Source organism: Clytia hemisphaerica, unplaced genomic scaffold, assembly GCF_902728285.1.
Source record: "Clytia hemisphaerica strain Z4C2 unplaced genomic scaffold, Clytia hemisphaerica genome assembly, whole genome shotgun sequence".
In the NCBI taxonomy this organism is placed as follows: Eukaryota; Metazoa; Cnidaria; class Hydrozoa; order Leptothecata; family Clytiidae; genus Clytia; species Clytia hemisphaerica.
This window is the reverse complement of record NW_027103421.1, coordinates 3,350-26,637: the sequence shown is the minus strand read 5'-3', so window position 1 is coordinate 26,637 and position 23,288 is coordinate 3,350. Positions and strand designations below refer to the sequence as shown.

Genomic DNA, 23,288 nt, shown 5'->3' with positions numbered 1-23,288 from the left:
AAAAGGTTCACTTTACTGGTCTGTAATTAACAGCTAAGTTTTGAGCACCTTTGTTCTTGTAAATTGGTGTCACGTGAGCAAGTTGATAGGATGATAGAAGGACAGAATGATGGTATGATAGAATGATAGAATGATATGTATGATAGGATGATATTATGATAGAATGATAATATGATTCTATGATAGAGTGATGGTATGATAGAATGATAGTATAATAGATTGTCAGAATGATGGTATGATACAATGATATAATGATTGAATGATAGAGTATGATAGACTGATGGTATGATAGAATGATAGAATGATGGTACGATAGAATGACAGAATGATGGTATGATACAATGATAGAATGGTATTATGATAGTTTGATAATATGATAGACTGATGGAATGATATGGAATGATAATATGATAGTATGATAATATGATAGTATGATAGAATGACAGTATGATAGTATGAAAGAATGATGGTCTGATAGATTGGTAGTGAAAGTATCATTTTATTACATTATGTGTATTAACCTGATACTAATTGAATAGAATCATATTAATACACATAACAAGTATTTATACATGAAGTCCTTCCCCGATTTTCTTCCACAAATTAAATTGTTTGTTGAAAGAACAAAGAAAGTCTAGAAAAGAAAACAATTTTTAATACTTCTTGCTGAAATGCACGAGATACGTTTAAGCAAAAGTAATGATTACTTTGTTTTGTGTGGTAGAAGCAACTTAAGTGTTGAAGCAACGAACTTAAATTACCAAACAAACTGCTCGAAATTTGATTCTCGTTTTTACATGCCAAATCTGTTCAAAGCTGTTTGTTCTGTCTGTCACCATTATTTTCTGGATCTTAGTCACGGATTCTTCATTTTCGTCGTTCCATTCATGCATTTTTGCGTTTCTTTTCTCAATCAGATTCGACTTATAATAATATTGTTGGAAAGAAACAGGCTGCCGCGCCAAAAGGTACTTGAATTTTTCCCTCATCTTTAACTTCTTCTTTGATTCTGGCTTGATGTTGTTCCATACGTAAGTAACCGATACAATCGATTATCGATTTTAATTGATAGAATCAATGTGAATATCGATTAGTCATCTAATCGTAGGATGAAATTTTTTCCTAAACTCTATCTTTAAGCTAAAACCGTGCGATTAATTCCTAATTTCACGTTTTGCGTCTCTAATCGCACGGTTTAAGAAAATTTAACAATTTTAAATGTTTTAGATATCAAAAGAGTAAAAGACTTTCTTGATTACACTTTGGTTTGCCCTCGTGAAACTAATTCTAAATTGCCCACCTTCCTATACGATTATTAGGACAAATGATATCGATGAACAATCGATTCTATCAATTAACTTCTATTATCGCTTTTTTTCTCGATATTATCGATCAAAAAGTCTAACTTTAATCATCAGGTAGGTCCAATCAGTATTCCCGCTTGTTGAGATTAGATAATTCGGGGGAGGGGCATCGAATTAGCTGTAGCTACTACGAAAGGAACTCCTTTTTCTCGTTTTGATCTTACATTCGTTTTTGAGAAATATTTTACTTTCTGAGTCATTGAGTTTTGATTTAAATAGCTCTGTGGATAAGGATTGAATTGCTCGTTGATGGAAGGTGGAACCGTTGTCGAGTTTCAACAGATCATCGAATGATGAGTTGTAGTCTGAGTAAACGATTCTCAAGCATCTTTTATGTAGATTGTTGATTTTATCCTCTAGAGCTCTGCTATGAAACATCCATATGAGAGGACAGTAATTGAAGTGGCATTTAATGAAAGCATTCATCGAGCGTTTCTTTTTTTCTAAAGTGAGATATGTGCTCATTCTGGCTAAGGCGGTTATTTTCAAACTAGCTTTCTTGCAAAGATTTTCTTTATGCGATTCAAACGTCAAAAGATTATCGAAGGTTACTCCAAGAATCTTTGACGTTTTGGTATTGAAAACAGTTTCTTCTCTAATATTAAGATAGAGCGAGTCGTCAATGATGTTAACTATTAGCTGACATTTGTCAGCATTACCAACCATTTGATTAATCGAAAGCCATGTGAAGATTTTTTCTGCTACAGAGCTTAGTTTACCACTTACTTCAATCCAGGTAGGAGCACTAACATAGGGTGTGTCGTATCGGCCGCATAATTCGCAACCTTAGTATCCTCAATGATGAAAAAGAGGTCACAGATATAAATATTGAAAAACAGAGGGCCAAGGATTGATCCCTGGGGAAAACCATCCTTGATCTTGATCCAGTTACTCAGTTCGTTGCCTACTTTTGTCTTTTGTTGCCTATTTTCTAGATAACTCTTGACTAACCCAATGGAAAGGTCATCGAACCCGTATGCACTGATCTTTGCTACAAGTAATTTGTGGCACATGCAGTCAAAGGCCTTAGAAAGGTCGATGAGCAGCAGTGCCCCAAAAACATCTTTTTTGTCATTGGCTAGCTTCCAGAGCTCTTCCATTGGGAGAAGAGAGGTTTGAGTGGAATATCCTTTCCTGAAACCACATTGTTGTTCATCAAAGTAGTGCTCAAAGTATTCTGATATTTGATTGTGATATACTCTTTCGTAATTTTTGGATATTACCGGCAGTATACTTATTGGTCTATAGTTACTTTTATCGTTTTTAGAATTTTTCTTGTAGACTGGGGTGACTGTCGCGAACTTGGAAATGTTGGGAAAAATACCTGAGCTGAAGGAGTCATTTATGCTTATAGAGAAGCAGCTTGCAAATAAGTGAGAGTATTTTTTAATTATTTTCGCTGGTATCATTTTCCGCTTGAGACTTATTTGTCTTAAGGTTACTAATTATCTTCTCTACTTCGTCTTCGGTGGTGTTTCTAAACTTGAAGGAGTTTTCATTGTTTCATACCTTTTCTTTTATTTTGAGTATACTAGGGTGGTTTCTAAAAAGCATTATTTCATTTTGAAGAATATTATCAGAAAGTTCATTGAGAGGCACTGGTTCTGTTGGTGGTTGATTGAGATCTAATTTTTCAGTGATATTTATGAAGAACTCATTAAACATTTTTCCAATTTCTTTATCATCTTTAATCAGTTCATCATTTTCGACTAAGGTTATTTTCTCACTTATTGGTCCTTTATTAGAGAAAAAAGGGCGCACAGTTTTCCAAAATCTTTTATTGTCAGTGATTTGCTTTTCATCCAGAGATTCATAAAATCTTCTTTTAGTGTTTCTCAGGAGATATAAGCATCGGTTTCGCTGTTGGTTGTAATTATATTTGTTGATGTTAGAGGGGTCTTTTCGTTTAATGTTATTAAGTCGAGATCGATGCATCATGGCCTTTCGTAGTGATTTTGTCATGAAAGGTTTATCATTACCTCTTAGTATTTTAGTTTTTATCGGTGCTTCAGCGTTTAGAAGATTTACTACACTTTTCATTTTATGTTATGTTGCGATTCGACTCTAGTACTTGTGTTAAATGATTTTTGAAAAGATCTTCGTTAAGATTTTTGTAGCATCTATATTTAATGGCTTTAGGTGGACACTTTTCAAAAGTGGTTTTTAAGACGCTTATTGTGACGTTGTGAAAGTCCGATAGGCTATTAGATACAGAGGAAGAGCCCTGAAAACTTCTTTGGTAATTTGTTAGCATCAGATCAATGCATTTCGGATTTTCTGCGTTTTTGAAGCACGTAGTTTCATTTATCAAGCTAGAAAGCTCCCTGCTAGCAAGAAACTCAGGCATTTTATGTTTGTCGATTTCACAATTGAAATCCCCCAGTAGTAAAAGTCGGTCATGATCTCCTATAGAATCAAGGCTATTTTGTAAAAGCTCTAAATGTGAATTTATATTGTCTACATGCGGATTATAAGAGCAACCCAGTAGCCAATTTTGCTTCTTCAGATTGACCTCGATGAATATAGCTTCATAATTCTTGTATTTTAATACGAGTTTAGAAGGAATGCCCTGACGTACGTAGAGTAGAAGACCTCCTACCTGTTTGTCCCTGTCCAAGCGATATGGACGCGAGTAGTTTTCAATAATGAAATGATTTTCAGGGAATGATTCGTTTTCTTAGTTTCAGATACCAAAAAAATGTCTACGTTATCTTTGATAACTAATTTGAGACCTTCAAATTTGTATCTTATCGAGTTGATATTAAGATGTCCTATGATGTCGTTTGCGACGTTATTAATACGGATTTTTCTCAGAGCCTTTTCTTCGAATTCATAAGTTTGTGTTTTTTCTTGGTATTTCTTTAAGGTTCGTTGTGTAGGGTGTTAATGTTGGTTTTCTCTTCGACGAAACTTCCTGAGGCCGTAACCGTTTTTTGAGTTTCCCCGAACGCGTTGTACCCATTCAGTATCGTCTAAGTTCAGATTATTTGCTTTATCCAGCCATTCCTTTAGAACTGCTCTTTCAGTTCGAGTTAGGTCTTCCGTAATGCTTATTCCTTTATATTCGTCATTTCCTTTGAGGGCTGATAGGCTGTGAAGGAGGGACAACTTTTCTTTTTCTGAACCAAGGACAAGTTTTATTGGTCTCTTTTTGTTGGTTTCCTCGGTACCGATTCTCGATACGTTCTTTATAGTTGGAGGTGGAATTTTTACCGTCTTGATGAGGCTTTCAATATACCTTTTACCACAGTCGTTTTTATCTTCACCAGTCCATTCAGCAACTCCATGGATGACGACATTTCTTTGCCGCTGGTCATGGTCTTTTTTTTCTTTTATCTCTTCGTAGCGAGCCTCTTTTATAATGGACTTTAAACCGCTTGTTGTTACTTGAGACGTAATTTTAGTTGCGTCAGCGTAGGACGTGTTGGCTTTGGTTACTTGATCCTCAACCTTGGTCAAGGATGACTGGATTTCTTCTAGAATTGAGATTTAATTGTCTCCCCAAAAGTTTTAAATTGCTCTTGAATCTTCCTTTGTATTTATCTTGCCAATCGACATACTGAACAAAAATGGAAATTGTTTTTATGCTTCCATTCTATTTTAACAGTTTTTAGGATTGTTTATTCTAGCCTATCATGCTTTATTGGACAACTCAATGACGCCATGAATGTCGCAAGACAGTGCAACATACTAAAGGAAGGTTGCTTTTTTCGAAGATTACTTTGTATTTATCTTGTCAATCGACATACTGAATGAAAATGGAATATGTTTTTAGGCTTCGATTTTATTTTAACAGTTTTTAGGATTGTTTAATCTTGCCTAAGATGCTTTACTGGACAACTCGATGACGCCATGAATACCGCAAGACAGTGGAACATCCTTAATGAAGGTTGCTTTTTCCAAGATTCATTTGTATTTATCTTGTCAATCGACATACTGAATGAAAATGGAATATGTTTTTAGGCTTCGATTTTATTTTAACAGTTTTTAGGATTGTTTATTCTTGCCTAATATGCTTTACTGGACAACTCAATGACGCCACAAATGTCGAAAGACAGTGCAACATCCTTAAGGAAGGTTGCTATTTCGAAGATTCCTTTGTATTTATCTTGGCAATCGACATACTGAATGAAAATAGAATATGTTTTTAGGCTTCCATTCTATTTTTTCAGTTTTTGGGATTGTTTATTCTTTCCTATCATGCTTTACTGGACAACTCAATGACACCATGAATGTTGCAAGACAGTGCAACATCCTAAAGGAAGGTTGCTTTTTTCGAAGATTCCTTTGTATTTATCTTGGCTATCGACATACTGAATGAAAATGGAATATGTTTTTAGGCTTCGATTTTATTTTAACAGTTTTTAGGATTGTTTAATCTTGCCTAAGATGCTTTACTGGACAACTCGATGACGCCATGAATATCGCAAGACAGTGGAACATCCTTAATGAAGGTTGCTTTTTCCAAGATTCATTTGTATTTATCTTGTCAATCGACGTACTAAATGAAAATAGAATATGTTTTTAGGCTTCCATTCTATTTTTACTTTATTTAGGATTGTTTAATCTTGCCTAATATGCTTTACTGGACAACTCAATGAGCCCATGAATTTTGCAAGACAATGCAACATCCTAATGGAAGGTTGGTTTTTTCGAAGATTCCTTTTTATTTATCTTGCAGATCGACATACTGAACAAAAATAGATTATGTTTATAGGCTTCCATTCTATTTTTACGGTTTTTGGGATTGTTTATTCTTGCCTATCATGCTTTACTGGACAACTCAATGACGCCATGAATGTTGCAAGACAGTGCAACAATCCGTAAGGAAGTTTTCTTTTTCGAAGATTCCTTTGTATTTAGTTTGCCAATCGACATACTAAATGAAAATGGAAATTGTTTCTAGGCTTCCATTCTATTTTTACAGTTTTTAGGATCGTTTATTCTTGCCTAATATGCTTTACTGGACAACTCAATGATGCCATGAATGTCGCAAGACAGTGCAACATCCGTAGGGAAGGTTGCTTTATCGAAGATTCCTTTGTATTTAGTTTGCCAATCGAGATACTAAATGAAAATGGAAATTGTTTATCGGCTTTCATTCTATTTTAACAGTTTTTAGGATTGTTTATTCTTTCCTATCGTGCTTTACTGGACAACTCAATGATGCCATGGATGTTGCAAGACAGCGCAACATCCCAAGGGAAGGTTACTTTTTTCAAAGATTTCTTTGTATTTATCTTGCCAATCGACATACTGAACGAAAATAGATTATGTTTATAGGCTTCCATTTTATTTTAACTTTATTTAGGATTGTTTAATCTTGCCTAATATGTTTTACTGGACAACTCAATGACACCATGAATGTTGCAAGTGAGTGCAACATCCTAAAGGAAGGTTGCTTTTTTCGAAGATTCCTTTTTATTTATCTTGCCGATCGACATACTGAACGAAAATAGATTATGTTTATAGGCTTCCATTTTATTTTAACAGTTTTTAGGATTGTTTAATCTTGCCTAAGATCCTTTACTGGACAACTCAATGACGCCATGAATGTCGCAAGACAGTGGAACATCCTTAATGAAGGTTGCTTTTTCGAAGATTCATTTGTATTTATCTTGCCAATCGACATACTGAAAAAAAAAAAGAATATATTTTTAGGCTTCCATTCTATTTTTACAGTTTTTAGGATTGTTTATTCTTGCCTAGCATGCTTTACTGGACAACTCAATGACACCATAAATGTTGCAAGACAGTGAAACATCCTTAAGATAGGTTGCTTTTACGAAGATTTCTTTTTAAAGAAGCATCCGACGACGACCTTTTTTTGAATATCTGCTGTTCGACCATAGTTAACCTAGTTTTTTGGATCTGTTGTTAAAATTTTTTGAAATCCCTACTCCTAGAAATATCTATGTGCTGTTCTCTTAAAATGTCAAGATAACATTAGAAACCCTTCTCCTAGAAATTTGGATCTGTTGTTCAGCTAAAATCTACTTCTTCTCTCTTCCTAGAAAATGTTTTCGATCTGCAGTTCTCCCTTCTCCCCCGCGCTTTTCATCTGCTGTTCCACATTTTTATCCGCCCTTCTCATCTGCTGTTGTACATTTTTATCCGCCCTTCTCATCTGCTGTTCTACATTTTTATCCGCCCTTCTCATCTGCTGTTCCACTTTTATCCGCCCTTCTTATCTGCTGTTCCACTTTATCCCCGCCCGTCTCATCCGCTGTTCTACCATATCCTTCTACTTTTATCCATATCTGTCCCGCCCACCGTTCAGCCAGCGAGGAGAATAGAACGAATACATCTAAGCTATTTGACCCGCGCACAATGAAAAAATATTTCCGGGGTAAAGTTGAATCTTTCATGAAAGATTTTAGTAGAAAATAACCATTATCTTGTCCTTCGATCACTTATTTTTGGTTGATAATGATAGCAATATTAGTTGTTGGTGGCCTTTTAATGCCTATTATTTGTTGTTTAAGTTATAAAAAAATTTTTGACCGCTTTTGTTTTATCCTAAACCCCCTGTATTCACCACAAACAAGATAAAAATATTTGCGCGCCTAAAAGCACGAGGAGTAAGAATCAATATGGTCGATGGGAGCTCCTATCTGGTCGATGGCCACTTCAAAATTTAAATATTTATTTATTGGGAAAGTATTTTGTCTTCAATCAATTTGATGGTACATTATGGTACTTTTTTATTGCTTTTTTGTATGCTTCGAGGGCTTATTATAAATAGAAGCCAGCTTCTTGTTTAATGTGTTAATTTTTTTTCGAGGTAAAAAATTGTTTTTTAATCTTTTTTCTCAAACTGTCAAAGAGGTCAGATTTAACACCAATTTACACAACAGAGACCTATATTCAGAGGTAGACTATTTTCAGTAGTTTTGTAAAATGTCATTCTAATTGTGTTTCCTAAAACAAGGGGGTGGGAAAGATCTGCTTACAAGAATTAAATCGTCTCAAATATCTGAGGCAGTGTTTAGGTACGTTTGCAGCTTCTATTTTTCTATCAAAAGAATGTTTTATGAGAGATCTGCTTACAAAAATTAAATCGTCTCTGTTATCGGAGGCAGTGTTTAAGTACGTTTGCAGCATCTATTTAATTTTTGCTTTAAAAAGTGACTCTTAGAATGACAATTAATAAAAATTCAGCCAATTTTCATGTATATATTTGCAAGGTTCATTTTTTTAAATATTTCCTAAAAAAAGGGCGGTGGGAAAGATCTACTTACAAAAATTAAATCGTTTCTGTTATCAGAGGCAGTGTTTAAGTACGTTTGTAGTATCTATTTTTCCTTCAAAAAAAGTGTTTTTACAAGATCTGCTTACAAAAATTAAATCGTCTCTACGTTTTTAGAGGCAGTGTTTAAGTACGTTTGCAGCATCTATTTTTCATTTCTTCAAATTGAAATAGCAGTGGAGAGATCTGTAGACAAGTATGAAATGTATGGTCTCTGTTATTAAAAGGCAGGGTCTGAGTGGAACCTTTACATAATTTCTTTCATGTTTCCTACCAAGAGTGGGTGTTTTTTTACCCAAAAATTTGGTCTCTGTTGTCATTTGTAAAAAATAATTGTTAATTTTCAGTAGTTTTGCAAAATGTCATTCTAATTGTGTTTCCCAAAACAATTAAGGGGTGGGAAAGATCTGCTTACAAAAATTAAATCGTCTCTGTTATCGGAGGCAGTGTTTAAGTACGTTTGCAGCGTCTACTTAAATTTTGCTTCCAAAAGAGTGACTCTTAGAATGACAATTAATAAAAATTCAATTTGCAAGGTTCATTTTTTTTATCTTTCCTAAAAAATGGGCGGTGGGAAAGATCTACTTACAAAAATTAAATCGTTTCTGTTATCAGAGGCAGTGTTTAAGTACGTTTGTAGTATCTATTTTTCCTTCAAAAAAGAGTTTTAACAAGATCTGCTTACAAAAATTAAATCGTCTCTGTTTTTAGAGGCAGTGTTTAAGTACGTTTGCAGCATCTATATTTCATTTCTTCAAATTAAAATAGCAGTGGAAAGATCTGTAGACAAAATATTAGATATATGGTCTCTTTTATTAGAGGCAGGGTCTAAGTGATGTAAGTGGAACCTTTGCATAATTTTTTTCATGTTTTCTTAGCAAGAGTGGGTGCAAAAAGGTTTCTTACCAAAAAATTTGGTCTCTGTCGTCAGTGGTAAAATTAATTGTTCCTTAAGTTTACAAAAATTCAATCAACTCTGTCATTAGATGTAGAGTTTGTTTTGAGAATCTTTCTTGATAATTGTACCTAAAACAGGGGGTTGGGAAAGATCTGTTTACAAAAATTAAATCGTCTCTGTTATCGGAGGCAGTGTTTAAAGGGGAATTAACGTTTCAAATTTTTCAACAAACAAATGACAGATTCGAATAGAGCTCATTGAGACGATTTCAAATATACATGGTTCATAGGGCTTTACTCTTCTACATCCGGAATAAGAGTTGTTTGAAAATTCTCTTGTGTTGCTATGGATACGAAAAATGTGACGTAGGGTGCGATCTGTGTTTCTCTTTTTTATAAGGGAAGAGTGTTGAATGATGATTTAAAATGCAGTTTTTGAGTTTCTTTTTACCGTTAGAGAATTTACTGCACCTTTGGAATACTAACTACATTCTCCTAGTTTTATATCTTCAACGTTTTGCTATAATTACTCTAAAAAAGATTCATTTCTAACGTTTTATATCTCTTTAACAACCAAATAGAGTGTAACAGTGAGAATAGTTGGGGCGCACTTTACGTCACAAAATACACAGAGGGGGAGTTTTTCTCCATTGTAGAGTCAAAATTGTGAGAAATTAAAGATTAAATAACTCAATGAATAAAAGACATTTTGAAGTGGTTCTTTTTTTGTTCGATCACATTTTTCTTCCTCTTTAATGTTTCGAAAAAAAATCACAGGGTTAATTCCAAACGTTAATTCCCCTTTAAGTACGTTTGCAGCTTCTATTTTTCTATCAAAAATGTTTTCTAAAAGATCTGCTTACAAAATTAAATCGTCTCTGTCGAGGCAGTGTTTAAGTACGTTTGCAGCATCTATTTTTTATATTTTATTAAAACATTGGCTTCAGAAAGATTGTTCACAAAAAATGAAATATTCTCTATCATCCAAGTCAGAGTACTTTTGCAGGTTCTGTTTTATGCCACCTTAAAAAGATTTATTTAATTAAAAAGAATGCAAGAAGGGAAAGGATGTGTCTTGCATGTTTCTATGGGATTTTGTTTTCAGTTTTCATTTTTCTCACTATTGCTTTTTTGTCATTATTGTTGTTATTTCAATGTCTCTTTATTTGTCTGTATAGAGAGTTTGTTTCGACATTGTGTTGATCTTATTTGTTGACTCATTTCAGTTGATTTTGTCTCTATTAAGGTTGCATTAGCTTGGATGGTTGTTTTGGATTTGACTGGGTTTGACTTGGATTTGTTTAGTTGCAAACGCATGTGGTAGTTTGACAGTTGTTCCCAGGCCATTTTTCATGCTCTTTTAGCAACTGGTATCTAATGCTGTCCCCTTAAAATTATTACAGCCTTTTCACTGGAAAAAAAACTAGAAAAAGTGCATTTTTTTGCCACCAATAGATGTTGCCCTGCCTTTCTAAAGAGAATGGCCTGGTTCCTCAGAACTACCTTGCGTACCTCCATGTTCTGCATTGTTGTGTTTTGTATGTATAGTGTTTTGAAGGAGGTAACTTGCCATCGCCCTAGAACACTGCCTGAAAAATTATTCCAATTCAAAGTCTTTTCATTAAAATATGTAACAAAACCAGTGTTTTACAAAATATTTTCAAATATCAACTTCCCCTACCACTGTATAACTGAATCAAGTCTAGGGCGATGACTGGTCCACAGTCCAGGAATAGGCATGGTTCAATAATATCTGCTATTTGAATCTGTCAGTAAAAAGGATGGGCTCCTTCAAGTACTTAAATTTTACAAATTTTTTTTGGAAGCTAGTCGTCAGATGATTTTCTTTTTCCAGAAATATATTACACAAATTACCATGCTGGATTGCCATGTTTTTGAAGAGTTTGAACTTTCTTCTTATCATAATTCCTACACATTAGAGCTAAAGCTTCATATATTTTGTACCCTCAAATTAGTTTGATTCTTTTGCTAAGAACATTTTAAGGCTTTGCTAATTTTTGTAGACTCGAAATCACCTGGTTTCTGAGGAAAATGGATAAAATTACTCACAAAAGATGGTGAAAAAAAGAACATGTGTTAAGAACCAGGGGGGGGGGTCGAAATTGTGAGAAATTAAAGATTAAATAACTCAATGAATAAAAGACATTTTGAAGTGGTTCTTTTTTTGTTCGATCACATTTTTCTTCCTCTTTAATGTTTCGAAAAAAAATCACAGGGTTAATTCCAAACGTTAATTCCCCTTTAAGTACGTTTGCAGCTTCTATTTTTCTATCAAAAATGTTTTCTAAAAGATCTGCTTACAAAAATTAAATCGTCTCTGTCGAGGCAGTGTTTAAGTACGTTTGCAGCATCTATTTTTTATATTTTATTAAAACATTGGCTTCAGAAAGATTGTTCACAAAAAATGAAATATTCTCTATCATCCAAGTCAGAGTACTTTTGCAGGTTCTGTTTTATGCCACCTTAAAAAGATTTATTTAATTAAAAAGAATGCAAGAAGGGAAAGGATGTGTCTTGCATGTTTCTATGGGATTTTGTTTTCAGTTTTCATTTTTCTCACTATTGCTTTTTTGTCATTATTGTTGTTATTTCAATGTCTCTTTATTTGTCTGTATAGAGAGTTTGTTTCGACATTGTGTTGATCTTATTTGTTGACTCATTTCAGTTGATTTTGTCTCTATTAAGGTTGCATTAGCTTGGATTGGTTGTTTTGGATTTGACTTGGGTTTGACTTGGATTTGTTTAGTTGCAAAACGCATTGTGTAGTTTGACAGTTGTTCCCAGGCCATTTTTCATGCTCTTTTAGCAACTGGTTATCTAATGCTGTCCCTCCTTAAAATTATTACAGCCTTTTCACTGGAAAAAAAACTAGAAAAAGTGCATTTTTTTGCCACCAATAGATGTTGCCCTGCCTTTCTAAAGAGAATGGCCTGGTTCCTCAGAACTACCTTTGCGTACCTCCATTGTTCTGCATTGTTGTGTTTTTGTATGTATAGTGTTTGAAGGAGGTAACTTGCCATCGCCCTAGAACACTGCACTTGAAAAATTATTCCAATTCAAAGTCTTTTCATTAAAATATGTAACAAAACCAGTGTTTTACAAAATATTTTCAAATATCAACTTCCCCTACCACTGTATAACTGAATCAAGTCTAGGGCGATGACTGGTCCACAGTCCAGGAATAGGCATGGTTCAATAATATCTGCTATTTGAATCTGTCAGTAAAAAGGATGGGCTCCTTCAAGTACTTAAATTTTACAAATTTTTTTTGGAAGCTAGTCGTCAGATGATTTTCTTTTTCCAGAAATATATTACACAAATTACCATGCTGGATTGCCATGTTTTTGAAGAGTTTGAACTTTCTTCTTATCATAATTCCTACACATTAGAGCTAAAGCTTCATATATTTTGTACCCTCAAATTAGTTTGATTCTTTTGCTAAGAACATTTTAAGGCTTTGCTAATTTTTGTAGACTCGAAATCACCTGGTTTCTGAGGAAAATGGATAAAATTACTCACAAAAGATGGTGAAAAAAAGAACATGTGTTAAGAACCAGGGGGGGGGGGTCGTTACTAAAATCCCAGACATCATGACATTTAGTGAAGTGGTGGTACTGCAAAAAAGCTCAAAAAAAATTTTAGTACCATGTGTACTAAAATACCAAAAAGGGTGGTCCCTTAAAGAAATTTTTGAAAAATCTTAGTATTTTGTCTAAAATCAGCCAAAATGGAGCATTTTTTAATAATTTTGGAAAAAATTTGATTTTTTTCTTCAGAAATCTTTCAGAATTTTTCCAATTTTTTAAATATTTTTTAAAAATATTTTTATGTACAGTTCAGCACAGTTTAGTAATAAAATTATATTATTTTGCAGATTGATACACTAAATTCGACTAGGTTTGTAACAATGACCCCATTTTGGTAAATTTAAAGCCGTAAAAGGGCAAAAAATGGGTGGTATCTATGTTAAATTGCTCAAAATAATTTTAGTACATGTGTACTAAAATAACATTTTCGAAAAATAGGTGGGGGCATGTCAAAATTGGCGAAAGCCCTTTTAGTACTCATGTATGTCTTACATTTTAGTACTGACCCCCCCCTGTAAGAACATTCAAAGGCGTCAAAAAATTAAACGTTCTTATAAAATAACGTGTGTTCAAGTTCTTTGCAGTTCTTTGTCATGTATAAATTTTTTTATGATTAGAAAAATTATTTTGAGAATCTATGTATCAAAACTTTTATAAAATTGACAACAGATTAAAAATGAACCACTCTGATGAAGAAATTTGGCTTAGTAAACATCAAAGTCTGTCAAATCATGCCTGTCAATATGGATGCCTGTCCAAACAAATGTCACAGGTAAGACATTTTTTCTTATTACTTCCATTGGCCTATCAACAGGGTACCATTTCCTGCAACACCGTGAAGACATATTCAGAACAATGTGGAATCTCTGGTTGGATCCTTATAAAAAGACTTTCTGTGATATCTGTTCTTTTCTGCCAGGGTAGACATGAATTGAAGGACATACCTTTAGCACAAATAGATCGAAGAGGCGTTTCAATGTGTGCTTTTATCGTTCAAACAATCATCCTTTATATTTTTAAGGTATTTTGGCCAAGAAAAGTTGAGGAAAACTCGTCCAAGTAAAAGAAGGAATTACGAAATCCTTTTTCACCAATTTTATGAAGCAATATTCACCATCATAAGATTCGATTCAGTCACATTGAAAGGTACTGGAGTGATTCTTTTCTTATGGCCATAGTGCGGAAAGGGGTCTGATCCCCCATCTTGGCATCCCCTAACCTTTAAAAATGCCTATCCCCAAGGATTTTGGACAAAATAGCTAACACATATAATGGTGAAATATAAATATCTTAGAGAGAAAGAAACGGAATAATAAACTTAACTTTCTTCTTTTTGACTCAGACTACTCTAACAGAAAACTTGCTTTCATAAAGACCAAACTTCATAACCTGTGCTTGAAAATAATCTATATACAATATATTTTTCATGAAAATTTCTGACCCCCCCCTCTTTTTCAATTTTTCGGAAGGTGTCATCCCTCCCTTAAGAAAGGGGGGACGAACTATGATGGCTTCATATAACACATATTGGACCAATAGATAGAACTTTTAAATGTTAAATTTAATGTTTTCCTATTAGAGCCTTGGGGGCACTTAATTCAGCGGATTTGGCAAAAAATCCCCCAAATTTAATTTTTTCTGTCGCCAGCCAAATTTGAATTGTATTATGTATTCATTTGATACATGTTTTTTTTATAAGCAAGTGTATGCCCCTTGGTCAGGCTCGTGTATGCTTAAGTTCTCAAAGCATCCAGGCATAGTTTATGCTTATTATATGCTTAAGAATTATGCTTATGATTCACCCCGAGCCAAGTTTTTAATGAAATTTCAGAAATTTTGTAAAAATTTGCGAATGTAAGCTAGCCGTGGAATTTCATATTTTTTTTACCTCTACCAAACTTTTTTAAACAGATAAAAAATGACAACTTGAAAAATATTTTATGCTGACATATATGCTCATGTTATGCTTAGGAATTCTGCAAATTTGAGCCTTCATATGCTTATAGAAAAAAACATGTATGGTTTTTGCTAAAAAATATTCTTCATCTGCCAAATTAAACTCTTGAAAATTTAATTTTTTAAGCCATTTGCAAAATGAAATTCCCTCTGTTTTTTTACCATTCTCTATTCTTTTTTTTAAGGTACTCCTAATTTCATGGCTATGATTTTCCATTTTCTACCTCTTAGGTTTGGAAAGATCAGTCTTTGGTCAACAGATAAGTTGTTTATTGGGATCGTGAAAATTCTGATTTTTTATTATAAAACTGTCAACGGATTCACTCGTCGGAACATTTAAAAGTCTTCATGAGAATTTTATCATTAGGAAATATTTTATTTTTTCAATCATTTATCCCTGGATATTTCATTAAATTTAGCCATTGTTGGACATAGCCATTTTTCAAGATTTTTTCAGGGTTATTGAAAGCATCCTACATTCCCCATGAACAGGTTTTTTGGTAAGATTCCAATTCATTTTTTCTTAAGTGGAGGTCCTCCTTATCGACAGTGGGTTGAACGTGGACTACTTTAATCGTAGAAATTTTAGAGATTTATCCACGCGAAATTTCTGGTTAAATTGCCTTGATACATTTTTAACAATAGGAAGGGTTTTAGTGCAAAGAAATGCTAGAAAACGAATTCGATCAATAATGTAATACGAGTATTCGCTAAAATTTATCCACGCGAAATTTTTTGAAATCGTGATTCGCTAAAATAAATCCAAAAAAATCAAGATTTTTCTGGCTCGCTAATATACGCTAAAATTAGTCTCGCTAAAATTTCTACGATTAAAGTACCTTAAGGGAGCTAATTTTCGCAAACATTAGCTCCGCAAAATACGATTTTCAGATCTGCAGAACTGCTAGGAAAACAAGAGAATTTCGGCAAAAATTGGGTGTCAACCGCGAAAATACAATCGACAAAAATCGTTTATTTTACAGCCTCGCATAGCGAAAACAGTTCCCTAAGGTAATGAATTCCTGAAAACTCTGAAAAGTTTAGTACCCGTAAATGTTATTTAATATAATCATAGAATTATTGATATAATTTCCTCACCTTACAAATTATAGTTAAGGAAAATTGTAATCTATTTTGTACTAAATCAATGACTAATTTTAAGAAATATTAAACGAGAGTGAAATACCGTCATTCTTCTAATTTAATCCTCCGGAAAAAATAATTATTTTGAAGGGGTCGTACTAATAATAAGAGGAAATAAAATACCTTGGAAATTGACGTTGATTGTCGTACTAATAATTAGAGTAAAAGAGATATCAAATCGTATTAAATTAGGGGTTGAAAAATTTAAAAACACACTTTTTGGTACTTTTTATTTATTTTTTCTTTCTTTTTCAAACTCTTATTTTGACCAACTTTTCTCTTTTCTTCAAAAGTTTCCAGTTCCTTGAGAACTTTCTCTCTCATTTGACTGTAAAGTTTTGCATTGACCGTTTTGAAAATGAAATCAGCTGGTATCTCCATACCTCCTTGTCTTTGAAGTGTCTTTGAAACAAAAAAAATTCGTTTATTTTTACTATTCGTACTATAATTAGAGGAAAATTTGACCTTTATCGTACTAAATTAGAGGAAAATCAGAAATTCGTGATCATGGACTCGTACTAATAATTAGAGTTAGATAAATTATTTCATTTTGCCAAAATAATTAATTCGTACTAATTAGAGGACGGATTAAATTAGAAGAATGACGGTAAACCTATTCTTAAATCCTACCATGATTTTATCAAACATACACATTTCTCTTAATGATAGGTTGCGAAAAAACCTATTGAAAAAAATGGTCCTGAGAAGACCAAAATTGGGTGGTCTCTATGTCTAAATGGCCCCATAAATTATAGACTAAAATACCAAGAAATGCAAGAAATTCTCGTAAACCTTTCTAGTACTCATTATGTCCAAGATTTTCGTACCGAACCCCCCTCCCTGTTGTAATATGTGTCGAAAGGAGTAATATCGCGAAAACTAATGGTCTTCAATCAAAGTTAAGATTTTGGTCCTTTTAGACATTTATTTAAGGTGATTTTTCGCCTTTCTGTACTTTGGCAACATCGGGTATGCCTAGTAAATTACAAACAAAATCTTAAATCTGCTGTACCGCTTGCTGGCTCGCTTAGTTGAAAATCTATCTGTTTTGCCCGACCTAGAAAATACGATCTGCTGTTCACTGATTACGTCATCATCTAAAAATTATTATCTGCTGTTCATTGGTGGGTTTTGCCCGATCTAGAAAATACGATCTGCTGTTCAACGTATTACGTCATCATCTAGAAATTATTATCTGCTGTTCATTGGTGATGTCGCCATCTAGAAAATACTATCTGCTGTTCATGAATGATATCTTCTCCTGAATAAGAACAGCAGATAATTTGAAGAAAACAAGCCATCCTAGAAAATGGGATGTGCTGGTCACTTTCAAAGAAAAACCCTTCACCTGGCAAAGAACAGCAGATATTTCGTACAAATGGCTCGCCGAATGCTTCTTTTTGTATTTATACTGTCAATCGACATACTGAACAAAAATGGAAATAGTTTCTACGCTTCCATTCTATTTTAACAGTTTTTAGGATTGTTTATTCTAGCCTATCATGCTTTATTGGACAACTCAATGACGCCATGAATCTCGCAAGACAGTGCAACATACTAAAGTAAGGTTGCTTTTTTCGAAGATTACTTTTTATTTATCTTGCCGATCGACATACTGAATGAAAATAGATTATGTTTATAGGCTTCGTTTTTATTTTAACAGTTTTTAGGATTGTTTAATCTTGCCTAAGATGCTTTACTGGACAACTCAATGATACCATGAATGTTGCAAGACATTGCAACATCCGTAAGGAAGGTTGCTTTTACGAAGATTCCTCTGTATCTATCTTGGCAATCGACATACTGAATGAAAATAGAATATGTTTTTAGGCTTCCATTCTATTTTTACAGTTTTTGGGATTGTTTATTCTTGCCTATCATGCTTTACTGGACAACTCAATGACGCCATGAATGTTGCAAGACAGTGCAACATCCGTAAGGAAGGTTGCTTTTTCGAGGATCTCTTTGTATTTAGTTTGCCAATCGACATACTAAATGAAAATGGAAATTGTTTCAAGGCTTCCATTCTATTTTTTTAGTTTTTAGGATTATTTATTTTTTGCTATTGTGCTTTACTGGACAACTCAATGATGCCATGAATGTTGCAAGACATTGCAACATCCGTAAGGAAGGTTGCTTTATCGAAGATTCCTTGACGCCACGAATGTCGCAAGACAGTGCAACATCCTTAAGGAAGGTTGCTATTTCGAAGATTCCTTTTTATTTATCTTGGCAATCGACATACTGAATGAAATTAGAATATGTTTTTATCTGAAAAAGCTAATTAAAATTCAGAAAACGCGTGTCAAACTAAAAGTCAAAAACATTAAAACTGAGCGAGAAATCATTTTCACCAACTTGACGCAACAAGGACAAAAGTTGCCAACAAAACAAAACAGCGACAAACCTTAAAACCAACAACAATAACAAAATAAAAACAAAGAACCAAAAAGTAACAACCCACAAATAAACAATCTTACAATAGACAAACAATCAATATAAATCTACAAATTTAGCGGAGAGAAAACCGGTAAGTGAATTTAAAGAAAGTTGAGAAATAAATGGAAAGCGGATAGATGAAGACCAAAGTCTGGCATCAGGTGTGGCCATGAGTAAGCTTGCCCTGCTACTCTAGAGTCACCCGTCATCTAACCAAAGGTTAGAAAGTGTTGCAATCACAATCTAGAAAAGAAAAGATTTAGAAAGAAAGACGCATAATCGAAAAGTTTGAAAAGTTGGCCCAGAGCCCGGTTCGGCGCGCCGTATCCGAGTGGTCGTACGAGAGAAAAAAGAAGGAAATGAGGACTTCAAACAAAAAACACACAAATTTATATCAATACGTGTGAACTTCTTTAACCAAATTTTTTACTAATGTGAGTTGCTAATTCACATATCCTGCAAACAAGTGGAGCGCTACTGTTATAGAATCGAAGAATAGATTTGTTAGTGTTTTAGTTGGATAAGGTTTTTGTTTGCCTGAAAGATATAAAGTAAGAATATATATAACACTTTCCCCTAGTAAATAAAATATGACAGTATAGCTAAAAATATAAACCTAAGAATAAACATATAACACTTTCCCCTAGTAAATAAAATAAAATGTATATAAACCTAAAATCAAGTGAAAAGAAAATAACCAAAAGCAAAGGTTACTTCATAACAAAGTCATCAAAACGTTTTGGGGTTTTAGAAACCCTTGTGCTTCTACGTGAGCTTGGCGATTCATCAACAACAGTGCCCTCTTGAGTATTCATATTGTTCTCAGGCTCAAGAGGGGGTGTAATGTGCGGAACAGTTTGTGTTTCAGGAGAGGACTCTTCAGCGAGTACCTCAGAGTTCAAGATGTCCGTTCGTGTGTTCTGAACTGGTTCAAAGTCCCTTAATGTTTCTGGGTGTTGGGCAATATCTCGAAGATTTACAGTCGTTTCAACTCCAGATTGAAGGCGAACGTGTGCATACTCTGGATTAGCATGAATGAGAGTAGCTGACGTGACAATGGGATCATTTTTACTCTTTCTTGGTTGATTTCGAATGTAGATGGGTCCTGGCTTAACCCATGATGGAATTGAGCGTCCTGAAGTTGATTTGCGAGTGTAATTAAACATTCTCTCATGGGGTGTTTCGTTGGTGGTGGTGCAAAGTAGCGATCGGATTGAGTGTAGTGCGTCGGGAAGAACGTCTTCCCAATCTGACTGTTTTAAGTTGCGAGAATCTAAGGTTACTTGTATAGCTTTCCATAACGTCCCGTTCAGTCTCTCAACTTGACCGTTACCTTTTGGATTGTAGCGGCTAGTTTTCGAGGTGGCAATTGATTTACTCAGCAAGTACGATTGCGTTTCCTCGGATAAGAAATCTGTTCCTCGGTCATTGTGAACCATCTCGGGCATACCGAACATGGAGAAGAGGTTGTTGAAGCACTGATTGACGGTTGAACTTTTGGTGTCTTTGCACGGAAATGCGAATGGAAAACGAGAGTACTCATCAATCAATGTTAGAAGAAAACGATTTCCCCTTTTCGAAGGTGGGAGTGGTCCTTTAAAATCGATGTTCAGTTTTTGAAAAGGTGCTGTAGCGTTGATTAATGTTCCTTGAGAATTTAAGAACTTTGGTTTGTGGAACATACATGATTTACAAGTATTTGTGACTGTCTTAATTTGTTCCTGGGAGAATGGTAGGTTTCGCTGACGAACGAAGTGTGATAATCTTGTGATGCCAGGATGACAGAGTTGTTCATGAAGATTACGTAGTTCTTGGAGGGGGTGACACATTGCGGCTATCCTGGAAAAGGTGTCAGCTACAAGATTCTCACTTCCTGGTCTGTACGATATGTCGTATTTGTACTGAGATAGTTCTAGACGCCATCTAGCAATTTTGGCGTTTTTAATCTTGGATCGTCTACGGTTATCAAACATGAAACTAATACTTCTTTGATCAGTTATAAGCTTGAATTTGCGTCCAATTAAGAAATGTCTCCAATCACGAATGGATTCTACGATGGCTGCGGCTTCCTTTTCAACAGAGTGGTGTTTAATTTCATTGTTTTTAAGTGTCCGTGAAAAGAAAGCAACTGGACGGCCGTTTTGGTTTAGCGTAGCAGCAATACAAAAGTCACTTGCATCTGTCTCTACGACGAAGGGTGTTTCTGGATCGATAGGTTGAAGAGTTGCATTTTTCAAGTCCTCCTTGAGTACATTGAATGTGTCTAAAACTGGTTTTGGAACTGGAAATATTGTATTCTTGTTGAGTGTACGAATTTTCTCTGAAAATTTATCAATGAATTTACTGTAGTACGAGAACATTCCTATGACGCGTTTCTGTGACTTTAGATTAGTAGGTGGTGGCATATCAAGTAAAGGTTGAAGGCGACGTTCATCTGGAGATATCGAGTTATTACTAACAATGTATCCAAGGAGCGTGATTGACTGGGTACTTGAGATAGTTTTATCTGGGTTCAACGTAAGGTTGTACTTTTCTCTAGCGGCATGAAAGTTCTTGACGTTTTGATCATGCTCTTCTTTGGATCGACCGGCAATAGTAATGTTATCAACGTAAACAAAAGTATCTTTTAGATTCTCAGTTTGGACGACCTTATCCATTGTACGCTGGAAGGCGCTAACACCGTTGGTGACTCCAAAAGGTATACGGGTGAACTCCCAAAGTTGTCCATCAGCCTCGAATGCAGTGTATTTCCGGTCTGATTGTTGGATCGGTACTTGATGGTAGGCTGATTTAAGATCAAATGTGGAATAGTACTGGTATTGTGATAGTTCTTGTACCATATCGACTGAGTTTGGCATAGGGTAAGCGTCTAGTTCTGTAAAGAGATTTATAGTTTCACTGTAATCAACTACCATTCTACGTTTATGGTTACTTGTTTCTTTTGTGACGAAAGCTTGAGCTCTCCAGGGAGATATGGAGGGTTTGATGATTCCTTGCCTTTGTAATCGTAAGATTTCTGTTTTGATGAATTGACGATCAGCTGGGGATTGACGGCGAGACTTGGTAGCAACTGGCTTAGTCTTCTTTGAGAGGTATGTGAATAATGGCGGACTAGGGATACCAACTGTACAGAATGGGAGGGATTCAGCATTACTCGGTACATCTTTGGGATTGGGATCGATTGCTCCGAGGACGAGGTCTTCTTTTGACCCATTGAAGTTAAAGATAACCCGTTTGTGTTTCTTAAGAGTATCTTTTCCGATGATAATGTCTGTGCATAAGTCCTTTATGACTTCTGCAACCACGCCCCTGTGTTCTCTACCGTTGAATTCAATGTTAATCACAACTTCACCTACTATTTTGGCAACGAGGTTATTGTCAGCTAGGGGTATTGTTCTGTTTTTCGGAATAACAAAAAGTTTCAATTTCTTTGCGACGGATTGTTTGATGAATGTCGATGAGCTTCCAGAATCAATCATGGCTTTAATATCTGATGCACCATCGATACGACAAGTTGTATACGAAATGTCACTGTTGCCTAGTCAGGTAAGGTATGAATCATTGAAGCCGGCTGCTCCCAGGGTATTCGGTGAGGTAGATCTACAAACTTTCGCCCAATGTCCTTTCTTTTTACAGTTTCTGCACTCAGATTCTCTGGCTGGACAATTGGATCTGGCGTGTCTCGAGTTACCACAAAAATAGCAAAGTTCCTTTGATTTCAGTTGATTTTGTTTGGTAGTATCAGAATTATCTGAAAATGAATTTTTGTTTCGATTGATGGCGCCAAGTGATGCTTCTTCACCAATCGGTAAGGCAGCAATGGTACTGTTCTCGTAGGCTGCAGATTGGCTTTGAGCTTGCTCTAGGGCTCTTGCTTGTGCGAATGCATCATCTAAAGATAATTCTCCGATATTCTCAAGGAGTCGTTGACGGATATGGGCTGATGATATGCCGTTGATAAATGCGTCTCGAACATATTGCTGTCGATACTCTTCAGCTGTAATTTGTTGAAAATTACAGTTTTTCGATAGTCGTTGTAGTTCTTGTTTAAAAGTGTCGATGGTTTGGGATGGTCCCTGTTTACATGTGATGAGCTTGTGTCTGTTGTAGACTACACTTGCTGGTTTGATGTAAGCTGCATCAAGTAACTGAATGGCATTGTCATAGTTTGCTGCTTCACTTACGATGTCGAAGATGTCAGCGGATATGTTATTGAATAACGCAAAAAGTTTCTTACGTTCAATGTTTGCGAGTTGATTTACTGCATTTTCTGCTCCCTCCGGAATGGCTGGGATAGATGTTTCAATATAGTTAGCGAATGTCATTTTCCAATGTCGATAAAGTTTTTCTGCATTTGGGTCATTTGAGTCGGTTTCAAATACTTTTGGGCGTAACAGTTTATCCATGATGATGAGGAGGCAAACAAAATTGTTATAGAATCGAAGAATAGATTTGTTAGTGTTTTAGTTGGATAAGGTTTTTGTTTGCCTGAAAGATATAAAGTAAGAATATATATAACAGCTACCAACCACTAGACTTTCTAATAGGCTTCCATTCTATTTTTAGAGTTTTTGGGATTGTTTATTCTTTCCTATCGTGCTTTACTGGACAACTCAATGACGCCATGGATGT

At 34.8% G+C, this 23,288-nt stretch overlaps 1 protein-coding gene and 1 long non-coding RNA gene across 2 annotated transcripts; one reads left to right on the top strand and one right to left on the bottom strand.

Moving 5' to 3' along the window:
• Window positions 1-13,772: 13,772 nt before the first annotated feature.
• LOC136797772 (uncharacterized) lies at window positions 13,773-15,488 on the top strand. Its single transcript, XR_010845296.1, has 3 exons — window positions 13,773-13,890; window positions 14,140-14,264; window positions 15,306-15,488. It is a non-coding gene; the product is annotated as an uncharacterized lncRNA (long non-coding RNA).
• Window positions 15,489-22,198: 6,710 nt separating this feature from the next.
• LOC136797783 (uncharacterized) lies at window positions 22,199-23,062 on the bottom strand. The gene has a single exon (XM_067054368.1). The coding sequence runs from the start codon at window positions 23,060-23,062 to the stop codon at window positions 22,199-22,201; it is 864 nt and encodes a 287-aa protein (XP_066910469.1).
• Between the last annotated feature and the right edge of the window lie 226 nt (window positions 23,063-23,288).